Consider the following 25,569-nt stretch of genomic DNA (forward strand, 5'->3'; position numbering starts at 1 on the left):
TAAGACAAATTACTTGTTGTCAATACAGCAGTATACTCTGGAGGGATGTTCTTGTGTAATTTATGGCTACAGTTTTAATTATCAATATATTCTCACTTTTCGGTTACACCTTAGTGTTTGATTGCAAGAGACTGGACAAGATTCACATTTACACCTTTACTGTTTGTACTGTAATTTGTTAACAGGTAATTCCATTACGATACCGAAAAAGAAGGGCCCTGCATAACACAAATGATAAAAACAAAAGTAGAAATTTCATTTGCATCTTAGTTAGAGAAAGTCAATATTCACCTGGAAGCAATACCAATTAAGGACAGATTTTTAAAACAAAATATAAATGTATAAAAAATGGATTATGACAAAATTTTTTGATCACTTGTTCAACCCATATGCATGTAAAGACTTGCAATGAACAAAAACCTAAATGTTGTGATGTTTCAATTGGTTAAACTTACAAACTCAGGTTTAGCTGCCTTGAAAATGTGAGTCAACTCAACTTTGTGGGGCTGTCATGGTGGCGCAGTGGGTAGCATGATCGCCTCACAGCAAGAAGGTCACTGGTTTGAGCCTCGGCTGGGTCAGTTGGTGTTTCTCTGTAGAGTTTGCATGTTCTTGTGTGCGTTTCCTCCAGGTTCTCCGGTTTCCCCCACAGTCCAGAGACATGTGGTACAGGTGAAATAAATAAGCTAAATTGGCCATAGTGTGTGTGTGTGTGTGTGTGTGTGTGTGTGAATGCAAGAATGTAATGGTATTTTGTTGGCTTAGTTAGGCTGGATTAGTTGGTGGTTCATTCCGCTGTGGCAGATGAATGAAGGGACTAAGCAGAAAATGAATGAATAAACTCAACTTAGAGAGATTCGATGTATCCACTTAAGATGTTGTTACAGAATATATTTACCTAAAACACAACATCTTAAGTTGAAACAAAGAATCTCTCTATGTTGAGTTGACTCGCATTTTCATGGCAGCTAGTGAACTTGAGTTTGTAACTTTAACCAAACATTTTACAATGTGGTGGTGAGACTATCGTATAATAACATTATAATACATTTTGATCAGAATTACAATGAAACTTTTTTATGTGCACAAGTGACACTATGATCTGAAGATTGAACCAGTAGTTTTGAGAATTTTAATTTTGATCTAAGAAGCTACCAAAGCGACTGAAAAAAACTGCAATACAAAATCAGAGGCGATAGCGCCATCACCCGACCATTGATTTGAGTTGAATTTATTCCTGAAGAATACTTATTTCTCTGTAAAATTCTATACACTTAGCTGATATTCGACCACGGGAGTTACTTGTGTTTTTCACCACTGTCATATTATGCATGGCATCAGCTATCATATCAAGCTAATGCCATGGTTGAGTTTAACTTATTTGTACATCTATGGTAATATATCTTATTTAAAGAAAAAAGTCAATTTAAGGTATCGTGTCAGAGGAAACAATTATGCATCAAAAATGCCTGTTATTACTTACCAAGTTACCTGTTTTAATGTAAATTAATTCCGACAATCCTTATGCGATGTATCCTACAGGCCAGCAGAGGGCAGCAGCAGCTCCAATAACACACAGCGCTGCGGAGAAGAAACCAGCATGTACACAAGGGCATGCACTTGGTAATAAATTTTATGTAATTACTGTATTTGTATTAAGTAATCTGTCCGTCTCTCTTATAAGCTATGATTTAAGTAGCTCGTGTTCTGGGCTGCTGCAGTGCGTTATTGTGAATCATATCAGTTTCATACAAAGTTCACTGGCAGAAAAGTAGCCTAATGGCAAATCCAGCACATATATCAGCGGTTCGGACTTTGTATAAGAAAATCCTGGTGCTTCACCGATTTCTGCCCATTGACCTGCGGGCTCTGGGCGACCAGTATGTGAAGGATGAGTTCAGGAGACACAAGACTTCTTCAGATGAAGAGGCCAAACACTTCATGGTGGAATGGCAGGTAAGAGAAAGCAAATACATTTTAATTGACACCAGGCCTGTGTATTTTATTTACCCGAATAAATGTTTAATTTCTTTTCAAAGAGTGTAAATTTTAAGCAAATAACGTTAGCTCACCCTTCTGGCGGAGTATATTTAACATGTAATCTACATAACTTGTACTAGACAGCACACAAGTATTTTTTTCAGTGAAGTACTAGCTCTTATTAGTCAGCTGCTGGTGTATTTTCTTTAGGTTCCTGCTTATTACGTTATTATACTAAATATATTATTTATAGCCTATTATAATATAAATGTTTATAAATATATTATTAACGTTAGATACAAGCTGTTATTTATTAGACACTAGGAACCTTTGTAATGATCACTAGAAACAAGTTTTTTTTTAAACTGCTTGTTCTATGTTGGTACTAGTCAGAATGGTCACGGTATTTAATAATAAAAGTTTAAAAAGTACAGTTTAGTGAGGTGTAAATATTCATTCATTAATTTTCCTTTGTCTTAGTCCCTTTAATTTTCAGGGGTTGCCAAAGAGGAATGATCCGCCAGCTTATCCAGCACGTTTTAAACAGCAGATGCCCTTCCAGCTGCATCCCAGTATTGTAAAACATCCATACACAATTATTCACACACACATGCACACACACACACACACACACACACACACACACGCACACACACACACACTACAGCCAATTTTGTGTTATCCAATTCACTTATAGCTCATGTTTTGGACTGTGGGGGAAACCGGCACACACGGGGAGAACATGCAAACTCCACATAGGAATGCCAACTAACCCAGCAGGGACTTGAACCAGCGACCTTTTTCCTGTGAGGTGACAGTGCTAACCACTGAGCCCCAGTGTCACCCGGTGTGATACATAATGTAGTAATTCCATACTGGTTAATAACTAGGTACTTTACTGTAGTTAAATTATTGAAAAACATTACACTGTATGACATATTTATTTACTCAATTATTTATTTAAATAATATTTTTACAATTTTTTTGTGCTTTCATGTAATTTATATTTTTACATTTTAATAAAATTTAGATAATTTTGCTTACATTTTACATTCATCTTATTCTAGCGTATTATATTATTTATTCCAACTTTAAAATGTATTTATTTGTTTTTATTTTAATACTGCATCAATTTAGGTGACGCAGTGGCACAGTAGGTTGTGTTGTCGCCTCACAGCAAGAAGGTCGCTGGTTCGAGCCTCGGCTGGGTCAGTTGGCGTTTATGTGTGGAGTTTGCATGTTCTCCCTGTGTTCGCGTGGTTTTCCTCCAGGTGCTCCAGTTTTCCCCATAGTCCAAAGACATGTGGTACAGGTGGATTGGGTAGGCTAAATTGTCGGTAGTGTATGAGTGTGTGTATGTGTGTATATGAGTGTGTGTGTAGATGTTTTCCAGAGATGGGTTGCTGCTGGAAGGACATCTGCTGCTTAAAAGACGTGATGGATAAGTTGGCAGTTCATTCCACTGTGGCAACCTCAGATGCATCAATTTATCCTGATATTCTCTTTTTTAATATATGAATTAAACGATTTAGAATTAGTACTAATCTTTTTTTGTCTTTCTTCAGCATTTTATTATTATTGTCCCAATAAGGCAGCAAATATAACATATAAATATAATCAGAATTATTACAAAAATACGATTTTTTTCCCACATAGGCCTTTTTTTATTATTGTCAATAAGTAAACTAATACACATTTAAAATATGCAATATTTGTATTATTAACTATACTTTAACTATACTTTAACAGATGCACACAAATTCACCGGCCACTTTATTAGGTACACCTTACTGGTACAGGGTTGGACGCCCTTTGGCTTTCAGAACTCTTTTGTCAATGGGCCCAAAGTGTGCAAAAAAATATTCCCTACACCATTACACCACCACCACCAGCAATGCTTTCATGTTGTTGACACCAAATTCCGACCCTATCATCCGAATGTCACAGCAGAAATGGGGACTCATCAAGCCAGGCTATGTTTTCCCAATCTTCTACTTAGCAGTTTTTTTTGCATGTGTGAATTGTAGCCTCAGTTTCCTGTTCTTAGCTGACAGGAGTGGCACCCAGTGTGGTCTTCTGCTGCTGTAGACCATCCGCCTCAAGGTTGAATGTGTTGTGCATTCAGAGATGCTCTTCTGCATACCTTGCTTAAAGCGAGTGGTTATTTGAGTTACTGTTGCCTTTCTATCAGCTCGAACCAGTCTGGCCATTCTCTTCTGACCTCTGACATCAACCAGGCAATTGCGCTCACAGAACTGCCATTCACTGGATATTTTCTCTTTTTCGGACCATTCTCTGAAAACTCTAGAGATGGTTGTGCTTAAAAATTCTATTAGATCAGCAGTTTCTGAAACACTCAGACCAGCCCGTCTGGCACCAGAAACCATGCCACGTTCAAAGTCTTAAAAAATGCCTTAAATCACCTTTCTTTCCCATTCTGATGTTCAGTTTGAACTGCAGCACATCATCTTGACCATTTCTACATGCCTAAATGCATTGAGTTGCTGCAGTGTAATATGCTGATTAGAAATTTGAGTTACTGAGCAGTTAGACTGGTGTACTTAATAAAGTGGTGTGTGTGTGTGTGTGTGTGTGTGTACACACACACACACACACACACACACACACACACGATATATATATATATATATATATATATATATATATATATATATATATACTATCAGCGCATATATATATATATATATATATATATATATATATATATATATATATATATACTATCAGCGCATGACTGACAAGCTTGACTTGCATGAATTTGTGACATTTAAAAAAAACAACTGCATTGCAAAAAACTGAATATTCAGATATTATTGTATATCATTATCCAGATCGTTAGTTTCCTACAAAAAAAAAAAAAAAAAAAAAAAAACTCCAGCCTTTGCTGGAACCTTCCACTTGATGGCAGCACCATTCTAAATTTTGTATCCTCATGAAAACGTAATGCAATTCATCCATAACCCATAACTAACAAATCCTCCCAAGGAGCACAGTCATTTGCAGACACCATTTGTGGTACATTAATTACCCTGTAATCCAGGATCACCTTGATCTGACTTAATATTTTAATTTCAGTTAAGTTGTTCGTGAGAACTCTGACATCACGCTTATATGAAATGCGCCATGACCAATGCAATGATCCAATTCAACACATGAACTCCACTTCAGCATGCAGCATTGTCTACTCAAAGAGCAAACCATGTAGATCTTTTACTCTAAGGCTGAAAATTTGAGCTTTTTGAGCGATCAAACTCCATAAGATGCGTTACACCTGCAGTATGATTCTATGCCAGCACAGCGGTTGATTGTGGACAAACCTGGCTCTTATTGCATTTTCACAGTCGTGCAGTGTGATTTCAGAGGACGCGATGTTCCTGGATTGACAGTAGCATATATTCTTCAAGAGGGTAAAAATCACACTTTTGTAGGTAATGAGAGTCAGTTTGTCCGTGCGCAGAATGACACGTACACTTCCTTACACAATGGCCTGCAGAGTGTCGGGAAGAAATTCTAGTCTGTTGCTAGTTATTTTCCCTTTGAATGCACACTGTTACAAAACAAAGATGTGGCCATGAAGTACAAAGCAAGTCATAAGTGTCATTTTTGACATTGAGATATATATTATTGAAAGCTGAATAAATATGCATTCTGTTGATGTTTTGTTTAGGATAAAAAAATATTTAGCCAAGATACAACATTAAAAAAATTAATAATAATAATAATAATAATAATATATATATATATATATATATATATATATATATATATATATATATATATATATATATATATATATATATATATATATATATATATATATATATATATAAATAAATTATAGTCAAATATAATTTACTGTCATCATGGCAAAGGGCAAAGATAAAATAAATCAGTTTTTACAAATGAGTTAAACTATTATGTTTAGAAATGTGTTGAAGAAAAATCTCTCAGTTAAACAGAAATCGGGGGAAAAAATAAACAGGGGGGCTAATAATTTTGACTTCAACTGTATATATATATATATATATATATATATATATATATATATATATATATATATATATATATATATATATATAAAGAAGAGAGAGAAAATCCTATTTAAAGTTGTCTAAATGAAGTGTAGCAATGCACAATTTTAATCAATTTAAGGTAGGACATTTTTTAAATATCTTCATGGAACATGATCTTTACTTACTTTTTTTAAATGATTTTTTGGCATAAAAGAAAAATCTAACCTTGACACTTACAGTTTATTTTTTGGCTTTTGCCAAAAAATTAACCAGTACAACATAAGACAAATGGTTTTGTCACGCAAGGTCACATATGTAAACCCGCATGTTGTTCACAACCTGTATGGGCCCTATCATACACCCGGCGCAATAAAGTGCAAGACATATTTGCATATGTTTTATTAAAAACAAGTTTAGATTTGTCCCACTGTTGGGTTTTGGAGACTTATGCATTACCATATGGGGCATAAGAATAGGACGTGTGTTTGGATACAACTTAGTGTTTTTACTTCGTAATCATTTAGTTTTGATGGAATTAGAACTGAATTTAGAAATGATTTCAAAACAAATCTTGTGCTTAACAAATAAAATTAAATATGTACGCTAATGGATGTCTTATTAAAGTGAGTTTCCACTGCCAAGCCTTAAAGGGAATGGGAGACGAGACTGATTAGTTTAATGCATTATACTCAAAACACACCCAGAACTCATTAAGAGAAAAGCACAACACTGTTAAACCATGCGCCAGGTGCAAAGCGTATTTTTCTGTCCTTAAAATAGTAAATATGGACTTGGACACTTTTTTTGTGCCATGCGCTTTAGACTTTGCGCCAGATCGAGCCATAAGACATTTTTTAAATACAATGTGATACAAAAGATTTGTGTGTGAAAAGGATTGAAATTTAGCAGTTTGCAGTTGCAGCTAGATTAATAAATGAGTAAAACTAAAGTAGGCTTACCGATAAAATTCAACCAAAAATTCCACTAAGTATTAACATGCCTTATCAGTAGGCCCACATAGAAATCTGCAGATTTTCTGCAGATTTTTAGCCTATCAATAATTCTGTTTATTTACTTGAGTAAATGTGTGTAAATTTATATTTATTGCGTTTTTAAATTAATTAAAGTAATATTATTGACTAATATGTAAATGTTCATCTGATTTATGTACAATGCAGTTTGTACAGTAATATTTTCTGTGAATAATAATGTGAATATAATTGGATTTGCATTTTAATCATAAATAAAAGTTACAAAGATTTTATTTTTTGAGATTTAAGATTAATTTAAGATTTTAAGATTTTATTTCTTATATTATGGTTTTAGTTATGATACTCCCAAAATAGTTCCGCAGAAGTCCGCAGATTTTTACCAAAATTCTCAGCAGAAATAGCAAAAAACTTCCGCAGATTCCGTCTGGCCCTACATATCAGTAATTCCATAACAAGTGGTTAATTGAGGCACATTACTATTTCCAACTAGTATTAACATGCGTCTTCTTGTGACCACTTGTGTTGTTTTTTTATTTTTATTTTAAGACCTTTCCCACTTATTTTGTCACGCTTTACATCTTTTATAAGAGCCCTTGGTATGACGCACAACTACTATGAATGAACAAATCCATGCCATGCAGCTTTCGAGCAAGCAGGAAAGCAAATAAATGAAAATGATGTGGATGGCAACCACAATTTAGATCATCATTTGTCTTTTTCCCCAACAAAGCAAAGTAAAAATACTTTATTTTCTCACAACAGTAGGCAAAAAAAAATAAATAGGTGTTGTGTTGCAGTATGAATGTTTTTGACCTCATGAGTGTTTACACTATAAAAGCAACCCGACTGAATGCATTTGGAGTACTTCTGGAAGTGGTAGAAAGTGGACAAGCTTAAAACATTTTTGACCCATTTCACACCTTTATTTTGCATCGCTCACTTGCATTTAGATAAAAAAATAAACTTAATGTCAGCCATAAACAGGGCCATGGACTCAGTAAATTAAAAAATATTAGTTAAAGAAATATTGGCAAAAAAAATATTCTTAAGTTGGACAAAACGTATGCTTTTAGTTTGTTTTGGTCATTTTAACATTCTCTGTTTACTTTAGTCATTATTATTCAGAAGCTCTGCATCTTTGGGGTGGAGGAATATATCGATATCACATAGTAACAATCTATTTTTCGAGGCAGTATAATATTAAGTCGTGGATGTCCTTATCGAAATATTGGCAAAATTGTATTATACTATTTAGTTGAGGGCAGTAAGTTAGTAAAATAAAGATGTCACCCATTTAGGAAGGAGGAGGAGTAGGGGTGGATGGGGGGATTATTCAAATAAAGACGTAACCCAGGGTATTTGTAGTAGTTTAGGAGTCATCTGATTGGTGCATTGAGAATTGAATAATGCGGATCCAGCCACTAGCAATCATTAGCACATGATCCGCTCGAAATTAGTTCATAAATAAATTAGTTCATAAATAAACAACCAGTAAAACTTCACTTAGTTTAAAAATGATAATTTTCCCAAAATATGAGGCCAGAGTTTTCCTTAGGGGACATAATTTGAAGTTGGAAAAAGGTAATAAATTGGAATATTTTGCATACAATACAATACAATACAATAAAACTGTAATGTGACACAAGTATTGTGATATTGTATCATGGGCAATTCCCACCACTACTCATAAGTAAATGTTACGACCCCAGTCACAACATTAAATGAGGGAAAAACACAAATGGATCAGTCTAGGGGTTTTATTAATTAAACAATCAAATATAAATAAAGTGTGGGGAGGAAACACAATAAACACAGGCTGAGAACAAAGGAGCACAACTCCACGTCTGGACGGCCGCTCAAATCCCCGTCTCTGAATCACTGCAGCACGAGCTCTTAAATAGCCGACAATGAATTGTCTGCAGGTGCGGAGGAAATCAACTCTAAATGAAAACACAACCATCAACACAACACAAGAGGGCGACAAAGTAACAATTAAATAAATAATAAATACATGGACATGTAACACCTTCATCCCCCAAAAGTGTTTCCATCACCAAAACACATACTAAGTCAAAAAAAATTATTTTCAAACACCTTTTCCCGAACACCATTTCATGCACCTTAACCACTTATTCCACCCGGGACAGTGCATCAGCCACCACGTTGTCACAACCTCGGACATGCTTAATGTCAAGGTCGTAGGGCTGCAAGAATAAACTCCAGCGCATCAAACGCTGATTAGAGTTACGCATAGTGTTTAGGAATGTAAGAGGATTGTGGTCACAATATACAACAATCGGGTGATAATTGGACAAATAAACTTCAAAATGCTGGATGGCTAGAACCATTGCTAAAGCCTCCTTTTCAATGGTAGAATACTTCCGTTGTGTAGAAGTAAACTTCTTTGAAAAGTAACATACTGGGTGTTCTACTTCAGCACCTCTTTGCTGAAGGACAGCTCCCGCACCAACATCGCTTGCATCCACCGCAAGACTGAATGGCTTCAAATAATCTGGTGCAGCCAACACTGGAGCTGAAATCAACAAAGACTTTACGTTCTCAAATGCACATTGGCATGCATCGGACCACTCAAATTGGATCTTTGGACTCAACAGATTGGTTAGCGGAGAAACAACCGTAGCAAAGTTCTTACAAAATGAACGGTAGTAACCTACCATACCAAGAAAACGACGCAATTGCTTACGGTCCTTCGGAGAGGGAAAATCACAAATTGCAGTCACCTTAGCAGCAACTGGGCGCACTTCACCATTACCAATAACTTTTCCCAGGTAATCAATAGTGGCTTTACCAAATTCACATTTGGCCAAGTTAACGGTAAGTTTAGCTTCTGCCAATCGATTAAAAACCTGTCGAAGCAAACTCATGTGCTCTTGCCATGTCGAACTATACAACACTACATCATCCAGGTACGCGTCACAATTTGGAACACCGGCCAACACGGTGTTAACGAGCCGTTGAAAAGTGCTTGGAGCGTTTTTCATCCCGAATGCCATCACCCTATAATTAAGAAAAGCATCCGGGGTGACAAATGCTGATATTTCTCTAGCACGTTCACTTAACCCCACTTGCCAATATCCCTTTAATAGATCGAGTTTCGAAACATATGTAGCAGAACCTACACGATCCACACAATCATCTATTCTAGGCAAAGGATAGCAGTCACTTTTAGTTACGGCATTTACACGGCGATAATCTGTACAAAATCTAAATGTGCCATCAGATTTCTCTACCAGCAGACACGGTGAACTCCATGGACTAGTACTAGACTCAGCGATGTGATTTTCCAACATGTACTGAACTTCCTTCTGCAGAAGCGACCTTTTAAGTGGATTAACACGATATGGATGTTGTTTAATCGGCTGGGTAAAACCAACATCAATATCATGCTCAATCACTGAAGTTAAACCAGGAATGTCACTGAACAACATTGGGAAACTTCTCACTAACCCAATGACTTCAGCTTTCTCAGTTTGACTCAAGTGTGGTAGTTTGCTAGTTAAATTTGCGAGCATCTCAGAGTTTTTCAACCTACCCTCAATGATACATCTAGATGGTTCTACATCTTTTTCATCGACTGGTTCAGATGTAACCACACCCACAGATAGAGACTCTTGAACAGGTGACTGTATGACGTTTTTAACTTTCTCAGTATCCGACTTTCTCTCATAATAGGGTTTAATCATGTTTACATGACAAACTCTCAGACTTTTTCGACGATCAGGTGTATGGATAACGTAGTCTCGATCTGACAGTTTCCTTTTGATCTCGTAAGGGCCACTATAACGAGCTTGCAACGACCCACCAGATACTGGCAATAACACTAAAACTTTGTCACCAGGGCTAAAACTTCGTTCTCTCGCTTTCTTGTCGAACCAAGTTTTCATCTTTTCTTGTGATTTTTCAAGGTTTTGCTTTGCCAATTCACGGACTCTATATAGACGGGTACGAAACTGTGAAAAATACTCTGGTACAGTGGTGCTTTTTAAATCAGAGAGCCACCTCTCTTTCAATACTGCCAAAGGGCCACGCAAATTGTAGCCAAACACGAGCTCTGCAGGGCTAAAGCCCAGTGATTCTTGAATCACCTCTCGTGAAGCGAAAAGCAACCATGGAAGTCCTTCCTCCCAATCTCCCTCAAGCTCAAAACAGTACGTACGCAACATTGACTTTAAAGTTTGATGAAACCTCTCTAAAGCACCTTGACTTTCTGGATGATACGCAGTGGAAACGTTATGTTTTATACCAAGTCGTTTAAGTACTTGAGAAAACGATCGAGATGTAAAATTCGTTCCTTGATCACTCTGGAGAATTTTTGGCAAACCAAAGAGCGTGAAAAACTTGACCAACGCTTTGGTGATCGCTCTAGTGGTTACAGAACGCAAAGCAATTGCCTCTGGGAAACGTGTAGTCGCGCTCATAATCGTTAAAAGATACTTAAAGCCAGATTTTGAACGTGGAAGCGGTCCTACACAGTCTATTAAAATGTGTTCAAAAGGCTCAGAAACCATCGGAATTGGATAAAGTGGTGCAGGTTTGATAGTTTGGTTGGGTTTTCCAACAACTTGACAAACGTGACAAGTCTTACAAAAACGTGCAACATCACGCTTTAATCCAGGCCAATAAAAGTTTCGCAAAATCCGATTGTAGGTTTTTAAAATACCCAAGTGACCAGCTGAACCATTGTGTGCACAATCTAAAATCATGTCTCGGTAATCTACTGGAATTACGATTTGGTTAACTACATTCCAGTCTTCAGAAGATTTTGGAGATACCCACTTTCTCATCAGAATGCCGTTTCTAAGAAAGTACATCTGAGGCGCACACGTATTCTCCTGCTCTGGTCGAACTAATTCGAAAAGCGAGGTAAGAGTGGAGTCAGATTTTTGAGCGTCAATTAACTTCTCGGGACACAAAGACAAATCAGCACAGTCTATAGCATCCTTCTCAGCACTCACAGGAAACAGATCTGCTTTTTCCTGTAAAGGGACAGAGAACAAATCAGTTGTGTCAGAATTTACCATGAATGTGTCACATAAATCAACGCTATCAGAAGTCTCAGCGGATTTAATCATAGATCGAGTAAGCACGCATGCAGCAAATACATCCGGATACTTAAGTGCACAGTCATCAGTACCAGCGAGTGGTACAGGAACAACTTCAGGTGACACGTTAATATCGCTCCATACACTACCTCCCGCTAAATCATTGCCTAGAATGAATGTTACACCAGCAATAGGAAGAGAAGCACGAACACCGACGATCACGTCACCGCTCACTAATTCAGACTGTAGACTGATTTTATGCAACGGAACATCAGCAACTCCCATCTCAAAACCGCGCACTAATACCGCGCTACCAGTGGCAGTTTCCTCTGATAATGGCAAAACTCCTTCCAAAATTATGGAAAGACTTGCTCCAGTATCCCGTAAAATGCGTACAGGCACAGGCTTACTCATGCTGGAAATGGACACAGTTCCATAGTGCAAGAAAGGCGCATAACCATCTTTAGTGGGATTAAAATCGGACTCGGACGTACAGTTAAAATTTGAACTCGAGTCAACAGAAATTAACCCAACATGTTTTGCTTTCCCTTTCTTCCTCAACACTGGACAGCTTGCAATTAAATGACTAGAATTTTTGCAATAAAAACAAGCCCTTTCATCAGTCGGAACAGTTGACCTATTACGGAGTGATTTACGAGGTGGTGAAACAGGTGCTTCAGCAAAAACTTTCTCTCGCGGTTTCTCTCTAAAAGTGATTTTGTGCGTTAAAACAAAGTCATCTGCCAAAGTGGCAGCTTTGTGGAGTGTATCAGCTTTCTGTTCATTAAGGTAAGTAGAAAGAGCAGATGGTACACAATTTTTAAACTCCTCCAAAAGAATAAGTTGTCTCACTTGTTCTTTACTCTCAGCTTTTTGAGACGTGCACCACCGATCAAACAACATCTCTTTCTCTCGTGCAAACTCGACATAAGACTGATTTGAAAGCTTTGCATAATGCCGAAAACGCTGTCGATATGCCTCCGGAACTAACTCGTATGCTCTCAATATAGCAGCTTTCACCAGCTTATAGTCAGCCGTTTCTTCAATAGACAACGAAGCGTATGCTTCTTGTGCTTTACCGGTTAACACGCACTGCAATAGCAGCGACCAAACATTTTCCGGCCACTTTAAAGAAGCAGCGACTCTCTCAAAATGACAAAAATATTTCTCAACATCCTTTTCACAAAAAGGAGGAACCATACTCCGATTTCGACCAACATCAAATTCATTAGAGACTACACTTTTTCCGCTCATCTCTAATTCCATACGCTTTAGTTCATATTGATGATCGATTTCACGCTTTCGCAACTCTAATTTAGCATTTTCTAACTCAATTTCTTTTTCTTTCAATGCTAATTCTCTCAATCGAATAGCGTGTTCACTTACTGAAGGATCAGCCACTTCCTCCACAAGACTAGCAGTCTCTGCAGGCATTTCTAAAACGCCTAATTCCACCAGATAACCTTTTAACACATTTCGTAGAGTTTCCTTCAAAGTCTTATATCTTGGAGCAATTTCAATTTCAAAAGACTCTGCAATTTGCAATAACTGCTCCTTTGTGCACGATAAAAGCAGTTCTTCAGAAGGAGACTCACGAAATGTGTCCACTACAGACGCCATCTCCGACGTACACAGTTATGCTCACAAAACAATTAAATAATGGTTTTAACGATAAATATTTTAAACCAAACGTTTACAAATATTTAAACCATCAAATAATCTAAACGAAAGAGCATCAACTCACCTGATTAAGCAAAAATATCAACGAAATTTAATTTTTCCAACTTAATCACACACATACAGCCGCATCCACACACAGCCGCGCGCGCACACACACAGCCAGGCTGTAACCTAATAAGTCCACAAATTACACGAAATTGAAAGGTTATCAATTTAAATTTCACAAAATCGTAACCAAATGCAATCCCCTAAAAAACTAATGTATTTACCCCATTTAACACAATATTTTTCCCTAGTCTTCAGTGGCGTTAGGGGCTCGAGGCGACTTTAAATGCTGAAATCATGAACACTGCATACTGACCCAATTGATAGATCAGCAGCAAGTGCTCTGAAGCATACCTCCACTCCGAATAACCACAAAAATAAGAAAGGCAAAATAACAAAGTGGCAGGTCCACAACCTACCCGGCGGCTAAATTAAATAGGGCAAATACTCACATATGGGATGCAAGAGGTCACTCACACGAAAGCATATCCAGACGAATCACAAAATGAACGGGGTGGCCACACATCTCTCCTCCCACACTGAACAGCTGATGAACATAATCTAAACTTTTTGGACGAGCTCCCAATTAATGTTACGACCCCAGTCACAACATTAAATGAGGGAAAAACACAAATGGATCAGTCTAGGGGTTTTATTAATTAAACAATCAAATATAAATAAAGTGTGGGGAGGAAACACAATAAACACAGGCTGAGAACAAAGGAGCACAACTCCACGTCTGGACGGCCGCTCAAATCCCCGTCTCTGAATCACTGCAGCACGAGCTCTTAAATAGCCGACAATGAATTGTCTGCAGGTGCGGAGGAAATCAACTCTAAATGAAAACACAACCATCAACACAACACAAGAGGGCGACAAAGTAACAATTAAATAAATAATAAATACATGGACATGTAACAGTAAACAAGTTTGTAATTACTTCAGGGTGAAGAAACTATTTAAGTATTTTGTTAGTGGGTAATTTGTTAATTTGCTAGTTGAGTTTGTAAATAGTAGTTTACTAAGCTAGTAACAACGTACTATTGTAGTCATAAAACCACACAAATAATGTGTAAAATTGTTTTTTTTTTAGATAGAACTGTGGTATCGACTATACATGTGGTGAGGAAAAAATGTTTTGTTGTTGCAATGAGAATAGAAGTACTGAAATCAAACATACAATTTTGGCAAATATTTTGGCCTATATGTTGTTTTCACATAACATCATTGATCATGACTCAGATGGAGGGCAGGAAGTGATCCTTCTACATATGAATCGCTATCAGAACATCAAAATGTTTCTGTTTTATGTTGTTTTAATTGTTAAATATGGCCAGAATGATGAATGCCGAACAGCTTTTATAGAACTTTTAGAAGTTTTTGCTCATAAATGGGGAAAAGCTTAAGAAACTGGCTTAAAGTGGAAGAAGGCATGTAATACACATTTATTCAATACATCCATGTGTACAAGCTTTTTTAAACGCAATAATTTACAGGCCTAACTATGTGTATAAATATGTTAATGTGTTATATAAAATCAGTTACAAACATCACCATACCTATACAAAATCCAGGAGAACAAATAACATACTGTGTCATGTAATCTCTGCATTGAAATAAACAACTGTATGTAACGTTAACATCGAGATGTGCCACAGCGTTGAATGTCTAATAGTAGGTTCATCGACAGAACAAAAAAGAAATGTTACCTTTGCAAACAAAACTAGATGGTTATTATTGTGGAACACCATTTACCATCAAAAACATATAAAACATATCAGTAAAACATATCATATAAAACAACCAGTAAAAAACAAACAATAGTAATGATGATAATAATGGCGTCACGGTGGCAACCGCTCACAGCAAGAAGGTCACTGGTTTGAGCCCCGGCTGGGTCAGTTGGAATTTCTGTGTGGAGTTTCAGTTTGCATTTTCTGCCCTAAATTGGCCGTAGTGTATGTGTGTGAATGCAAGTGTATATGTGTGTTTCCCAGTACTGGGTTGTGGTTGGAAGGACATCCGCTGCGTAAAGCATATGCTGGACAAGTTAGTGGTTCATTCTGCTATGGCGACCCCTGCTTAATAAAGGGACTAAACCGAAAAGAAAAGGAATGATTGAATTAAAATAATAATAATGTAGACTGTGCATCTACGCTTTTGTATCTTTCATCTGTTTTTTGTGAATATTTCTGGAAGATATAATGTTATCTGCATAGAAAAACGAGATATTATATGTTTGTGAACCACACTATAGTTAAGTGTATAATGTATAGTACAGCTCTTAATGAATGCTACTGGTAAACTGATTAATTTTAAATCATCTGTAACTGCAAACACTGTAACGTTCGTGCAAACTATATGGTGCAGTTTGATTGTGTATAATTATAAAAAACGTAGCCTATTGGATTATTTTATTACTACAGTTTTGTTGTACCATATATATATATATATATATATATATATATATATATATATATATATATATATATATATATATATATATATATATAATTACGACGAGTGTAATTCAAGTATGCGTCAAAACACTATAGTACTTATAATAATATTTTTTTCATGTAATGGCTTACAGCATCTACTGCCATGATGAAAGACAAATATGGTTTAGTTCTATAGAAAACCTCTTCATAATATAAGGATCATGTCCATTATATGTGGTAATTTTCTATTCATATCTCCATTGAAATATGCTTTAAATCACAAAAGAATGATTTTCCCTTATGTTCCTATTCAGTTTTTCTACTTTCTGCCCTCCATCTGAATTTCACGCGTCACCAGAACTATGTGATTGAAAACAACCTATTGGACCACCACATACTGTACCACTGTAAAAAAAAAACTAATCAAATTCACTTGATTCACTTTTATATTTTAAAAGATTAGTACATGCAAAATGTAGAATTCTGTCATCGTTTACTGACTGTTTTATTGTTTCAGACTTGTATGAGTTTTATTTTTCTGCAGAAGATTTTTTTAGAAAGTGATTTTTTTTCCCCATCTCAAGAAATTCAATGGTGTCCAATGTTGTTTAGTTCTTCCAAATCATCATCTTTCATGTTCTACAGAAGATTTGGTATGTCATGAGTGTGATAATGAGCCATGATGACTGAATTCTCACTTTTGGATGAACTGTCCCTTCAAGTTTTTATAGCTTACTAGGTTTTAGAGCTGTAGTGCCTCACATTGCTCACAATGGAGCTGTGAACAGAGTCGTCCACTCTCAAATTAGTTCTGGGAAGGAGTCGGTGTGTGTTTTACCACCCCCTCCACACTCGTTCATTAAGAGGTGAGTGAATCACGGTGAGGTTTCAGTTTTCAAAGCACTGCTGGGAAAAAAATAAATAAAAACGAGAAAGGGTGGCGGAGCCAGGAACAGAAGTAGAGCGAGCCTCCAAATGTGATTAGGACCACTGAGTGTTCACTTTAATCCAGTTACAGTAGAGGGCCCAGGGGACTTCTCATCGCCTAATAAATCGACCACGTTGCAACAGACAAGCTTTCCCTAAGGAATAAAAGAAAAGGAGAGAAATGGTGAATGTGAAGGAGTGAAAGGTGTGTGTGTGGTCTTATCTTTTATAAATGGCTCTGCAGTTTGCTTTACACCTGGTAGATCATAAATTTGATGGAACAAAATCAAATTTGGATTTACATGGAGGAACCAGAACAGAGATAATCCAGAACACCATATTAGCCCTTGACACCTAGAAAAAATAAATGCTAAAAAATACTCCACATGATAATGCCAAAGTTATCATACATCGTGATGACCATTTATTAAAATGCAAACACCATACAATAATGAAATATATATATATATATATATATATATATATATATATATATATATATATATATATATATATATATATATATATATATATATATTTAGACCTCATCTGAAATAATATTGTGGTGGCAAAAGGGGAAAGAAGATACATATTAAATTTGATCCAGAAGCACCACCACTCCAAATGCCACAAACAAATTACCGCTTAAGTGCTAATCAAAACAGTGTGTCTTTGTTTTAAATGCCATTTCATTTAAAATCAAAGCAGCCCTCATCCAGATAAATTCAGAAAAACAGCCTTGTTTCCACACTATACAGCCTAAAACTTGCAATGCATGACTATTTACACTCACTGGCCATTTTTAGCTGGCATCCCTACTTGCAATCTTCCTCTTGTGTAATGGTCAAATGAGAGTGGCATGATGAATTAGGGAACGATGCTTTCCAGAAGACCAGTGAGAGAGCAAGTGTGGATAGCCCCAATTTTGACTTGTCGAAAGGTTTTGATAAATCACAGACAAATGCCTGAAATCACAGGCAAATCAGTGCTCGTTCACATGAGTAACATTCACACATTGTAAACTATCAAAGAGGCAATCAAAAACTATTAAAGCTGACAATGCCAATGAGTTGCCGACACCGGTCAGATATTTGTCATGTTAAATATCTGGACCTGTCGGTGCTTCCATGTCATGCTGTGTGAAATGTGTTCTGATTGAAAATAACACCAGCGATTACCTAGAGCCAATGAGAAAGCAGCATGGGTACCTGCAGGCCAGCAGGAGACATTTGGACTGAAAAAATGAATGAAAAACTAGTGGAAATTTGGCAGAAGCACCTGTGTCTGTGTCATCTAAGCAATACCACAGCCAGGTCAAAAAAGAAAAAGGTTTAAGAACAACGGCTTATTTCCTTTCAAAGCCTGATGAGCAAAATAAGTAAATTTTCTACCGCACTAAAGGCTTCTTTTTTCAGGATGTTGTTTATAACAAAAGATATACTCCAAGACCTTGCGTTGTTTCCATGTCACTTCTTGTGTATGTTTGGTTGTGGGGCGTAGCTTTCAGGCCGAGACAAAGTTGTCAGCAAATCTTCCTATTGTAAAGTCATGCAGTGTGAAACCGACTATCACTGATCTATCTTGCTGTGTAAACAAAGCAGCGGTAAAACTCTGTCCCAGATAGTCGCGTGAAAACATCTGTGATTCATCTATTTGGAACATCATGCAGTCGGAACACAACATTAGATTATAATGGCAAAATCTTTTTCATGATGTTTTTGTTTGAAATGCCTACTTTGCTACATCCAATCAGCTTGGAGCGAAAAAAAAACTAGCCACGTCCACTGTTTTCTTATTTCATATTCCATTTCTCTAGTAAAAAAAAATGGTCGTAGCTTCCAGTTCATGCGGACTTTGACAAAACGTATACATTTCAAATGAAAATGCACTAGTGTAAATGACACCCCAGCTTTGGAGGTGAAAAAAAAAAAAAAAAAAAGCTGTGACTGGAATTGATAATCAGTAGGAAATGAGCATTAGATTTTTGATGTGCACATTTTGTCCTCAGAATTAAAGAAATATTTAAAAGAGTAGCGCAGCTATACACTGTTTGCAAACAACCGGATACTGCCCACACTGCTAGGACTGCTATTTATGAGTATATACATGTGCACTGTATGCTTTTCTATCAATAGGACAATAGTTATCTTTACTCCGACCTTGACAAACTGAATGAAGATACGTTCCTGAAAAGAATTGCACGTCAAAGAAAGAAGAGCTCTGCAGCACACCCGCCAAGGGTACCAGCTTCTTAAGTTTTGACGCAAGGAATATTGTTTGCAGGTCAAGTTCTCTTATCGTTTCCATTGAGATTACAATCTGAATAGACGTGTATACATTTATTTCATCATGGCGCACAGTGTCCCAGAAATCAATATTTTTTTCCCACTTCATAAAAGATGAATCATTGTCTGGCCTTCTTGGTATAGAGTCACAGGTTAAAAATTACACTGCAAGTGTATTTTAGCTGTATTTGTTACTTGCTTTATTAGTTATTATACTAATAGGATGTTTAAAGAGCCCCTGTTTTGCATTATAAAAGGTCATATTTTGATTTTGGTGGTCACCAACAAAAGGCTGATATGCATGTAAGGTCAAAAACACTTTCATTGTTTTATAATATGCATTTATTTTTACCTAATTATCCCAACGACTCTCATATAATTCGTTCAGCGATTAATTTGTTCCCGAACCCCTCCTTAGCATGAAGGTTGTCTGCGCTGATTGGACTGATGACCCAGTCTGTTGTGGTTGATTCAGTTTAGGACGAGCCATGACTATAAAAAAGCACACAGAGTATGTAAGAGCCCAATGCAGGAATGCAATAAAGAAATGAAGTTAAACACCAGCATATTACTCTGCTCTTAAACCTAACCCCAAGCAATAACAATGACACACATTCAATATTAATTCACACAGTGGCAAAAGTTTATTTTGAAAATGTACCGCACCGCGCGTGTAAAAACAGTTAATGGTGGCCATACCAAAGGTAAATGGCATAGTATTGTGAGTTAAGAAAGGCATTTAAATCAGTAAAGTAATAAGCACGTGTCGTGTTTTCAATGTGGTTTTAAAGGCATATGTGAACAGCTCTATTTAGATTTAACCTGAGAGATACAGAACAAGCACTGATCTATAATATTGATCAATTGTATCTGGATGCAGCTTTTGTGATGCAAGCAGAGATTGCATCACTCAGAGATGCAATGTCAGACACAATGCACTCAATGGAGTGAATGACATCACTGTGACGGGTAGGGTTAGGGGTGGGGTTAGGTGAGCACATTAAAAAGCATTGGATGCAGCTCAGATTGCACTGCACCAGGTCTGCATCCAGACTCCTCTCATAGTGATTACAAGCTGCAGAGCGATTACAAGTTACACTATTAAAAACATATTTTGCATAACATATTTAACTACACAAAACAAGGCAACAATTTGAATTACGCTTACATGTTATGATCTGGAGAGAAAGAAACTGGTCTATATGAACTGTAACAGTTACTGACAAAATCATCCCCTGTGCTTCGCTAGTGTCTGAGTCATGTTTTACCAGAACCAGCTCTTTTTATTTGGTGATTTACTTTATCAACGTCAGTGCGTTCAAGCAAAAGATCCAAACCCAACATGATTCGTTTATTAAATTCTAGGTCAACTATTTCATTAAAGAATAAATAGTTTTAAACATGGTTTACTTTCAAATTTAAACCTCAGCTGGATATTTTCGATTACTTAGTGCTGTGTTGCACACTGCATGGAAGCTCATTTTCAAAAACCCATAATAGGGGCTCTTTAACATTTGGTCTGAAACGTTTTGTTTTTTGAATTACAAACATGAACTCCTTACGACTTAGCTTGGAATATGTAAGGACCTTAGTATACCATGAATCATTTCCATTAACCCCAGGTCACTCCTGGGGGATTGTCCCTGCAGTACTATATGTCACTTTGTATTAAAGCATCTACTAATTGACCCCTGGCTTAAATATGAGTCCACTGTTATTACAACAGCACATTTTCAAGTTATATTATGCATACAGAGTAGTGGACACAGAGCTAATCTATTTATTGGTATAGATCTTTAAAGTTGTTTGCCCTTGGGAAAGTCAGGCTATTCCAGACAAGCATAAACCGGGTTGCCTGCTTGCGTCATTGCGATGGGAAGTGAGGTGTTTATATTCAGAAGGTGAGCTTCACCAAAAAGCTTGCCATCCCGCCTGCCCACATCCCCTTCATTCTTAAAATATTACTCGTTGGCAAATGTTCAATCTAATTACATTATGTAGAGGAGGAAGCTTCTCAGACAAATGGATTTTTGCTTCCAAAATTGAATTGCGTCCAAATTCCAAGACGTCGGGAGAGTGAATGAGAGTTCTTAATGGCTTTGTTTTCAGTGTGTTTTTCTGAATGAGTGTGCCTCTAATGTTTTGTAGGTTTGATCGTAAGTAGTCATGACAGACGTGACAGACAATTTTCAATTAAGATATCTAAGCTCATACCATAGAATCAGAGTGTAAATATATTTAGTGCTGAAGGACTTTATGTTAAAGTGCTACAAGGGATTTAGAAGGGAACCTGGTTTTATGATTCTAAATCTATTTCATGATTGTTTTATGAGCATGACCAACTCATACATGTTTCCTTTACATTTAAATACAGTGGTTTTAGGAAGAGTTTAGTAATTGTTTCAAACATTTTAAATAATCATATACTTATGTCACTGTGATTCTGTTTTGTGATTGTGCTGGATGAGGTTAAAATATGCTCATTTACTGTAGTTCCTCCAAATAAAGATCACAGAACTAAAATTATTTTCTGTTCTTTATGTACAACCTACTAAAAATGTGTAATTTTGCCAATAACTAGGAACTATGAAAACATTCCTCTTTTGTAAAAGCCCCTAGGATGAACACATTTCTTAAAGTGCACAGGGCGTCCACGGGGTCTTAAAAAGTATTTAGTTGATAAATCAATTATGAGAAAATTAAGGCCCTTAAAAAGTCTCAATTGTGTTTTTACGAGGTTTTAAATTTTGTTTAAGCATTGTTCGAGGTGTTTGACTACAAAAGAGCATAAAAATATTTATTTTCCTCTTAATATTAAAAATGGCATGCTGAATCCACGCAATTGGTTCAGGTCGGGGCACGTCCGGCCAGGCTCCTTTGTCCAGGTAATTTCATGTAATTTGCAACAAGCAAATGGGAAAATGTAAGTTTGCAAACTCCTGGTTGGAGAAAGATGAGTTTGAACAGTGGCTGAAGCCTGTCGCTGAAAACAACTGCTTAATTTATTCTTTTATGCTTTGTTTCTTCCGAGTATATCTGAGTTCTGTTGCATGGTTGTGCTCCATTGATTTATTTATCTACAACTGTTTATTAAATCAAAGGTTTGATACTGATTAGAAATTGAAGTGGTAATGGGGTCTTAAGATATTCTGAGGTCTTACGTCTTAAAAAATATTAAAGTACCTTTAGTATTCCTGCATATACCCTGGTACAACCTTAGTAGTTTTTTAAAAAGATAATTACATATGATCTAAATTCCTAATTTCTCTTGACTTTGACACTTCGAGTGATTACACGGCTCATGTTGCTTTTTTTCATACATTGTAAGCACTGTTCTTGAAAATATTTTTAGAATTGTGTTTTATCCATGACAACAGTGGAATGTAGACCTTGAAGAAAAATTGACGTCACAGAAATAGTTTGGCTGTGGTATTTTTTTATATTTAAAAAAAAAATGGAACTGATTCTGAAAAAAATCCCAGCCTCTTCAAGAATGCATATTGAGGAGCCAGAATGCTTTAAAAATACTCTTATCTGTTCTTTAAAAAGTTAACAAACAAGACAAAGGTATGATGAAGGCCATTTTCACTTACAGTTTATTTCTTGTGGAGACTTCTTGTAAAACTTTAAAGAGAGGAGTAGGGATGTAGAGGGAATGATTTCAGCGAGGTTAGAAGGACCGACAGGCATTGACCTCCATTAGATGTTAGTGGATACTTACAGCATCCCCCAGCAACCCCTGTAACCCATGTTTCATCATGTGAATTGCAATCAATGATTCTCCAACAAAGAGAAATAAATAATTCTGCCACAGTCTGGTTAAGTAAATCAATAGCGCTCTATAAAATGAATTTCTCACTAGTGCTTTTGTGTAAAATCAATAGAGAGCCAATAGTAGGCACACAAGTGTTGAGGCTTTGGTCACTTAACAGAAGTTGTAAAGCAGCTGAAAAAATGGAGTTGTTTATTCATAAGTAATATTCTTGTATCTGTCTTATTATCTCCGCAGAACTACAAAGACACCTTACAGACGCAGGTGCTGGAAGCAATGGGAAACAAGAAGCTGGTGTTTGGAGCTGATTTATCGCAAGACAAACTCAAACACTTTCAAGATGAGCAGATTGGGCAGCTTTATGAGCTTATGCTCGAGTCTACAAAACCCAACCGACAGTTTGATATTCAAGAGGAGGGAACGCCAAAGTAAGGGAAAAGAAAGGTGCTTTATCTCCTCTTCAAGGGGAATGGGGAGTCATCCCATTGGGACATATTTTGATTTATTTAAGTACTTTCGATCATAGCTAAGACTGAAGGTTACAATAAAGTCCATGTGAAATCAAAATGTACTGTGTTTACTTTGATAGACTTTAGGTGAAGAATTGGTCTGTGACCATTAATTAACCAAACAAAGTTAATTCACACACACACATAAAAAGTTTGTTTTGGTAATTTTCAATCAAAGATGAACCCTTTGCTTCTACATTGGGAGTTGTGGTCCTTCTCTGGTGATGTCAGATTGATGACTTCAGCCACAATTTTCCTAAAAACTCCCATCTTAATGTTAATTTGCTACAAGAGTGTAATGTGCAAAGAGAAAGCCCTGCCCCTTACTTAATATTCAAATAAATAAATTAATAGTTTTAGTCGAAAGAACATCAACATACTGAAATAAAAGTCTTAGCAACTTACGGCTCGCTCAGACTTTAAAATGCAACAAAGAGTCTTTATTGTTGCTTATTCTTGATGTTTCTGAGTACAAAAGAAAAAAAATTTGTTTTGTTATCAGCAGTTATAATGAGGGGAATTAAGATGTTGGGTGCATTTACACAGTATCAAGTTGTTCCTTTGTGTTTTTGAAAGGTTGTGCATAGAGAGGACAGTGTTGTCAAAGTGATCACTGTTCACACAGATCTGCAAAATTACACAAATGCTGGATAACACATGATAGGCCAGTTGTTGATGATGTCACTCTGTGAAGAAACATATGCACTCGTGCATATATGGTCTCGAAGCCTTCCATTGACAATTGTCAGTATGTCTACACAGAGTGAAATACCAGGATTTTTCCCATGGGGTCTATAGTAACCTATTATGGGTACTGCAGCACAACACTAAATTTCCAAACAAATAATAGTCAGTGAATTTTGGATCCTTTGACAACAGCATATCTGTGCTTGTACTTGAAGTGAACAACCAAATTTCAGTGCACCTTCACACAGTTCCCTGTTACTTGCCCTGAGCAACCTGCCAAAATATTCCTTTTTTGCAACCTGACCCTGAGTGCATATTTAGAGAGTGTCCAGCGTTTATGGTCAGACTTCAGAGACATGTTCAATACTGAAATCAATAGCTACTTTTCCATCAACCTACTTTCATGTACGTTTTGGACATGCGCATAAAAAACGTTTGATGGAAACGCCATGATACGCATAACATTTTGAAAATGCGCATAAAAAAACGTATGCACATATCTGAGTAGGATTAACTTTTAATTCGATAAAAAAAGATGCACATAAACTACGATGGAAACACTTTTATGAGCAAATTTCAGTATGCGCATTAAAAAAAAAGGTCATGTGATTTTGTTTTAAGAGGTCATGTAATAAAATGTGTGAATGAACAAACATCTAAAACATTTGAAATGTTTTGGTCATTCTAAACTGCCTTAACCATCTCAGTATTATTCATGTTCTTTTCGGCTTAGTCTCCTTATTAATCTGGGGTCACCACAGCGGAATAAACTGGCAACTTATCCAGCACATGTTTCACACAGCGGATGCCCTTTCAGCCACAACCCATCTCTGGGAAACCAATCCATGCACACTTAATCACACTCATACACTAAGGACAATTTAGCCTACCCAATTCACCTGTACCGCATGTTTTTTAACTGGGAGATCGGAGCACCCGGAGGAAACTCACACATACGCAGGGAGAACATGCAAACTCCACACAGAAACGCCAACTGACCCAGCTGAAGCTCAAACCAGCAACCTTCTTGCTGTAAAGCGACAGCATTACCTACTAAGCCACTGCGTCTCCCCCATCTCAGTATTAGTGTTATTATTTTATTAAAGACCTCATGAATCAAGAGTGTCTGTGCTGCATCTCCAACACAATCTCAC

The 25,569-nt window shown here is 36.6% G+C and overlaps 1 protein-coding gene across 1 annotated transcript; it reads left to right on the plus strand.

Moving 5' to 3' along the window:
• Positions 1-1,541: 1,541 nt before the first annotated feature.
• On the plus strand, positions 1,542-24,165 carry sdhaf3 (succinate dehydrogenase complex assembly factor 3). The gene is made up of 2 exons (NM_001005926.2): positions 1,542-1,956; positions 23,457-24,165. Exons 1-2 carry the CDS (start codon positions 1,780-1,782, stop codon positions 23,649-23,651), a joined length of 372 nt encoding a protein of 123 aa, NP_001005926.2. The 5' UTR covers positions 1,542-1,779; the 3' UTR covers positions 23,652-24,165.
• The last annotated feature ends 1,404 nt before the right edge of the window (positions 24,166-25,569 follow it).

Source organism: Danio rerio, chromosome 19, assembly GCF_052040795.2.
Source record: "Danio rerio strain M-AB ecotype USA chromosome 19, GRCz13ab, whole genome shotgun sequence".
Taxonomy (NCBI): domain Eukaryota; kingdom Metazoa; phylum Chordata; class Actinopteri; order Cypriniformes; family Danionidae; genus Danio; species Danio rerio.